This window comes from Mirounga leonina, unplaced genomic scaffold (assembly GCF_011800145.1).
Source record: "Mirounga leonina isolate KUSES-001 unplaced genomic scaffold, KU_Mleo_1.0 Mir_94, whole genome shotgun sequence".
NCBI classification, from domain to species: Eukaryota; Metazoa; Chordata; class Mammalia; order Carnivora; family Phocidae; genus Mirounga; species Mirounga leonina.
The window spans coordinates 46,033,158-46,039,455 of NW_023270855.1; the positions used below are offsets into that span (position 1 = coordinate 46,033,158).

At 61.7% G+C, this 6,298-nt stretch overlaps 1 protein-coding gene across 1 annotated transcript in view; it reads left to right on the forward strand.

Annotated features, from left to right (window-relative positions):
• The window catches only part of IQCN (IQ motif containing N), an 11,737-nt gene extending 7,413 nt beyond the window's left edge, over positions 1-4,324 (forward strand). Inside the window, 1 exon segment of the mRNA XM_034998678.1 lies at positions 17-4,324. Within this exon segment, the coding sequence (XP_034854569.1) occupies positions 17-4,247 (4,231 nt within the window). The 3' untranslated portion in view covers positions 4,248-4,324.
• The last annotated feature ends 1,974 nt before the right edge of the window (positions 4,325-6,298 follow it).

Genomic DNA, 6,298 nt, shown 5'->3' on the forward strand with positions numbered 1-6,298 from the left:
CATCTGTGACCGTTGGGGTGGCCCCCAGCCTAGCCCGGCCATCTATGACCAGTGGGGAGGCCCCCAGCCTAACCCAGCCATCTGTGACCGTTGGGGTGGCCCCCAGCCTAGCCCGGCCATCTGTGACCAGTGGGGAGGCCCCCAGCCTAGCTAAGCCATCTATAACTAAGCTGTCTATGAGGAGTGGAGTAACCCCCAGCTTAGCTAAGCCATCTGTGACCAGTGCGATAGCTCCCAGCTTAGCTAAGCCATGTATGACTGATGGGGTGGCTCCCGTCATAGCCCAGCCATCAGTGGCCTGTGTGGTGGCCCCCAGCGTGGTCCAGCCATCAGTGGCCTGTGTGGTGGCCCCCAGCCTGGTCCAGCCATCAGTGGCCTGTGTGGTGGTCTCTAACCTAGCCCGGCCACCTGTGACCGGTGGGGTGGCCCCCAGCCTGGCCCACTCATTTGTGGCCAACAGGGGGCCCCTCAGCCTCTTCCAGCCATCTGTGATCGGTGGTACCAGTTGTCCAGCTGGCCAGTCGGGCTGGGTCCCTACAGTGGGTTCAAATCTACCACCAAGAGCGAATGCCGTGGCCCCTAGTCTGCATCACCCATCATTTGTGACTGAAGTCCCCTGGAGCACATCATATTCCTCTGCCATGAGCAGCCCGGGCCAAGATCTGAGCCAGTCACCTGTGGCCGCTGGGATGGCCCCCTGTCAAGATTCTGTAATGGTTGGTGGGGTGACCTCAAACGCCCAGGCCCCTGAGTTCAGCGAGGTGTCCCTGGCGTTTCATCAGCCGCTCGGTGTTGGTGGGGGACGCCCAAGCATCACTGAACATTCTGAGGTCACTCTCTCAGCCCCAAATCTCTACCAGGCATCCGGTGTTAGTGGAGAGGACTCTTGTCTAGACCAGGGAACCAGCGTATGTGCTGGGGCTCTGTTCCGGGGCGCTGTGGCTGCTGGTATGTTCCCAAATACGTCTCGGGGGACCCTGGCTGCTGGTATGTTCCTAAGTATGTCTCCAGGGCCTGTATCTCCGGGTATGACAGGGAGTGTGTGCCAGAGAAGTGTGACAACTGGTCTGGGCCCAAACCAGTTTCAGATGGCCAGTGGCGTGACTCCCATTGCATCCCCAGCCCCTGTGGCAGGTGCCCCTTTGATTCACAAGCAAGCCTCAGAGGGCCCTGGTTTTTCTCGGGCTTCAGTGCCCAACAGACTGGGTACGAGTCCATTCAGGTTTTCTCAGGCCAACGCAGGCGCCAGCATGCCTCAGGTCAATGTTGATCTCCCAGTATCTTTGAACCACCAGCATCCTTCGGTGTCCACAATCACGGCACCCGGTTATGAGCAAGCAAATGCTTTCAGCCAGGAGCCCGTGATGGACACAGCTAGTGGCCTGGTGCCAGGTTCTGTAGCCAGTAGGATGACCACAGCCCTGGCCCGAGGTACCGTGGCCAGTGGTGTGGCCCCCAGCCTTCCCCCAGGGTCTGTGATCAGGGGCGTGGGGCAGAGCCTGTCTCCAGGGTCCGTGATCAGTGCTGTGCCTCCCCACCTTCCGCCCGGTTACGTGGTTGGTGGTGTGGCTCAAACCCTTCCTGAAGGGTCTGTGATCTGTGGTATCAGCCATAGCCTTCCCCCAGGATCCGTGATCAGCGGCATGGGCCAGGGTCTTCCTCCAGATCCCATGGCCAGTGCTGTGGCCCAGAACTTTCCTCCAGGTCCTGTGGCTAGTGGGGTACCCCCCAGTCTGATGGCGACATCTGGGGCTGGTGGGAAGAGACAAAGCTTCATAAGACCCTCAGTGAGTTTCACTTCCCCAAGCCTGATCCCAGGTTCAGTGTCAAGTGGGATGGGCCCAGGTGTGTCTCCTGGGTCTGTGGCCTCTAGTGTGGTTCCAGCCATAGATCCTGGGGGACTGAATCAGGGCCTGATTCTAGGGTCCACGGATAACGCAGCTGGCCTGCCATCCACAGTGGGGAATGTGGCCCAGAGCCTCCCCCAGGGGTCCATGCTGATCGGGATCTCTCCCCGTCCTTACCATGGAGCCCTGCCTGGGGAAGGGTCTACAGCCCCCTTCCAGGCATCCCATGCCACTGGCCTGGCTCACCTGCAACCCCAGGCCTTGGAATCTAGCGGCACAACCAGGAGAGTACTCCAAGTGCCCACGGTCCTACAAAGAGCCTCCCAGCTGAGCCACGCTCTTGAGATGATGCCATTTGAGGCCACAGATGGCCAGGCCAGGATGAAACCAGAGGACCTGAGCAAGGCTGTGTCCCAGGTGTCCGCATCCAGTGCGGAGTCCATGGTCCTTGACGCAACCCCGTGGATGTCCCATAATCCCCTGTCAACTGACCACAGCCACGAACTCCTTCCCGATGGTCAAAGGCCGTTGTTGGAAATGGTTCCTAGCCAGACCAAGTCTCTGGCCAGTGGCATGACTCCTGTCCCGCCCCAGTCCCTGAATTTTGCCAAGCACTGCGTGGCTGGTGGCACCACTCCAACTCTGCAGCAGAGGTCAGCAACCAGTTGGGAGGCCCCCAGCTCCCACTTTGTGACTGCTAGCAGGGTTCCCAGTGTGCACATGGAGCCTGTCAAGGTTACTGGGGCCCCCTTGACTCGACAGGCATCAGTGGCTCACGTGGTGCCCCAGAGCCCCTCGGTGACTCACAGGGTGCCCCAGGGCCATGCCCACAAGATGGGAGCTTCTCCCATGGTCTCAGGGTCACCCAAGCTGGTCCATAGCAGTACTATGGCATCCAGTGTGTACCCAGGGTCTTTAGCTGGGGTGGGGACCCCAAGCACTTCCCAGAGGCCAGGGACCACCCACAAGACCTCACATGTGTTGTACCCGCCCACAGCTGGGGGGATAGCATCTGGTGGGTTCCAGGTAGAAGCGGTCCCCAGGGCACACAAGAAGCCAGAGTCTGGGGACCTGACTCGGAGCAACCACAAATTTCTTGGCTCTAGAAAATCCTATAGGTTCATGCATGGTTGTCTTGTCTCAGACATGCTAGACGGTAATGTAGCCAGGGTTGTGCCCTTGCCTGAAGTGCAGGAGCACGCCTCCGGGTCCTCACAGGAGAGTCCCGAACACTCCAAGAGTGCGCCACCAGCCGTGATACCCATCATCCACACCACCGAGGTGGCACACAACACGACCGTCCCTAAGCTGCCCCTGGGGTTTCGGAGGGTGTCTTTGGGCTATGAGTCTTCACCTGATGGTTCCCGGAGGCCCCTTTTTACCCCGGAGTCGATGCAGGGGTCCCGGGATTTCCATAGCGCCGTGGCTCCTGCAGGCAGTCACAGGGCGTCCCTGACTCCCACTGTACTCCAGGGCCCTGTGGACGCCGGCATAGCTGGTGGCCAAGCATGGAACTCGGCCGTCCCCGGTGGAGCCGTCGGGCCCGTGAGCAGCGCCGGAGCCCCCGGTGGCGCCTGGGATCGGGCCAGGGCTCCTGTGCCCTGGGACACTGCGGGTAGAGAGGCAGCGGAGGATCCCAGACAGTCGGGGGAGCTGGTGACGTCGATGCAGGCTGTGGAGAAGATAATCATCCGTGCCGTGGTCACCATCCAGGCGTGTGCCCGCGGCTACCTGGTGCGCCGAACCATCAAGGTGTGGCACCAGTGGGCCGTCATCATCCAGGCCGCCTGGCGCGGCTACCGTGTGCGGCGGAACTTGGTCCGGCTCTCTCAAGCTGCCACCACCATCCAGGCCACATGGCGAGGCTTCTGCACCCGCCGGAACCAAACCCAGGCAGCATTGCTCCCAGGCGCGTGGACCAAGACGGACAGCAGGACCAAGTCCGCGTCGGACCACCACTGCTTCCAGTCCTGCCAGCCGCACCTCTGCCCCCTCTGCCAGTCCCTGAGCCCCAGGCCGGGGAGCCCACCCAGCGTGGTGATGCTCGTGGGGTCCAGCCCCCGCACGTGCCACATGTGTGGCCACACCCTGCCCACTCGGGTGGTGCATGGCATGGGCCGGGGCTCCAGGGTCCAGGCTGGCGTGCCGTGGGCCTGCGGCACCCTGATGGCCTCCCGGAGCCCCCAGCAGTCCCATCGCCAGCATAAGGCAGCCACGGCCATCCAGTCGGCCTGGAGGGGCTTCACGGTGCGCCGCTGGCTGAGGCAACAGCAGATGGCTGCCAGGATGCTCCATGCCACCCGGCGCAGCCACCACACCCGGGCCTCCCTCACTACGGATGCGCTCTTGGGACCAGCAGGGTGGGACAACTCGCAGCACATGCAGTGGCCAGGCGTCTAGGACGTTGGCTGACTGGTGGTGGTGGTGGGGGTGCATCGGGGAGGGGCAGTGTGGCTCTCTGGGTCTAACGAATAAAGCCCTCCACAGCCTGAGTCTTGGTCCGCCTGTGCTCATGGGGGTGTCTTGGGCCTGGTTCGGGGAGTGGGGGGGAATTGGGAGGATCTGGAACATCCTGGATGGGAGCCTCCAACGATGCACTTGGTACATGAGGTCTGTGGCTGGGATGGGGACCCTAAGTCTTTTCCGGAGGTCAGGGCGAACCAACCGTGTGGTCCCACCTCTGTTGTTGTATCTATCCACGGCTAATGGGGTGGGGTCCAGTCAGTTCCAGATGGAAGCTGTCCCCAGCACATTCCAGAAGCCAGCGTCTGGGGATCTGGCCTAAAATCGCCACCATGAGTTCTTTGGCCCTAGAAAATCCTACGGGTGCATGCATGGGTGCTTCGTTCAGGACATGCTAGGGGGTTCCAGCCACTTACTGATTTGGGAAGTGTATCCTACCTTTCTCTCTCACCCCTGGTCTAGGTGAGAGCGAGCCAGACACAGATAAACCCAGCCTGTACGGGCAGGAACAGGGCAGAGAGGGAGGGGGCCACCCCAGAGGGGGTAGCCTGGGCAGAGGAGGGGCAGAGGAGGGTGGCGACGTGGGTTTGGGGCAGCTGTGGAGAGGGCCACAGAGTGGAGGGGAAAGGGAATGGGGGGGCGGCAGGAGTGTCTTGAGGGGAGAGGGAGAGTTTAAGGGCTTCAGGGTCACGGTCCAAGTGCGGTTTTTAGGAGAGGTGGGGGGATCCAGGTGGAGAGGGCGGCGGGAGTGACAGCCCGGTGAACAGTAAGTAGCAGCCCCCCAGAGGCCCTGTGTCCCGAGGCCCAGCCTGTGCGCACTCCCACCGGCCGCCAGCAGGGTGCGCCTGCGCCTGCGGGTGTTGAGAGCAGGCACCTGGCCGCACACCTGGGCTGAGCCCGCCTTTGGCCCTCCCTGCACCAGCACGGCAGGGTCGCCGCCGCCACCACTTCTGCTGCTGGCTCTGGTGCTGCTGTCGGGGAATTTCTCTTCACTGTCGCCTGTAGAGGTCAGAACAGGTCAGGAGGAGACCTGGCCTCCAGGAAGCTGGAGGGGGGCCCATGGCCCAGCTACACGCCTGGCTTCTGGACCCCTCCCTCAGGCCACCCTGGTCGGCCTGCCCCTCCTGCCGCCTCCCCCCCAAACACGAAGGGCCGCTCCTCTCAGGAGGGAGGTGGGCAGGGGTGAGAAGAGCTGGAGTGCCACCACGCCTGCAGCCCCCAGCCCCTGCCCCAGCCCCAGCCCCAGCCAGTTCTGCCATCCCAGCGTGAGCTGGACCAGCCAGAGGCTAGTGGGGGCTCCATACCCAGTCTGAGGTTCTGTTTCAAACCTGTTTCCTGTAGCCAGTCCCTGCAGGGATTGGAGTGAAGGCCCCAGGGCCATGGTCCGGGGGGTGGCGGCGGGGGGGGGGGGGGGGGGGAGACACACAAGGGCTCACTTCCTGGCCACTTATGCTATTTATGGCTCCCAGGAGACATTCTTGGCACCTGACTTAATTTCCATCTGCTGCCCTGTAAGACAGTTCCCAGAGTGCAGAAGAGTTGAACTGGGATCCTCCTCCCCCAGCCCTCCGTCTCCCACCAAGTCATTGCTCTTTTTGACCCTGTGCCCCAGCCCCAAACCTGGACTCTTGAGAGTGGAGACCACCATGCATGAGACTCTTACTGCCGGCAAGAGCTTCGTTCAGAAGACACCGCATTTATCCTCATTGCGGAGCTCAGGAAACAGGCTTGGGCAAGACGAGTCTCCCAGCTGTGCCAGGCCCAGATTCGAACCAGTTGACTTGGCTCTTGCCAGCCTCCTGGTCTGGGACTCTCTGGGCAAAGGAAACTCCTGGTACAGTGCATGGAAAGAGCCCCACTTCACCTTCTGGTCGAGTCTCCCGCAGCTCATGAGCACCTGCCTACTCTGTACCAGGCACTCAGCAGAGCTTGTGTCCTCCTTCACCTCCTCTTTCAAGGCTCAGTGCTATTACTCAGTTCACTTTAAA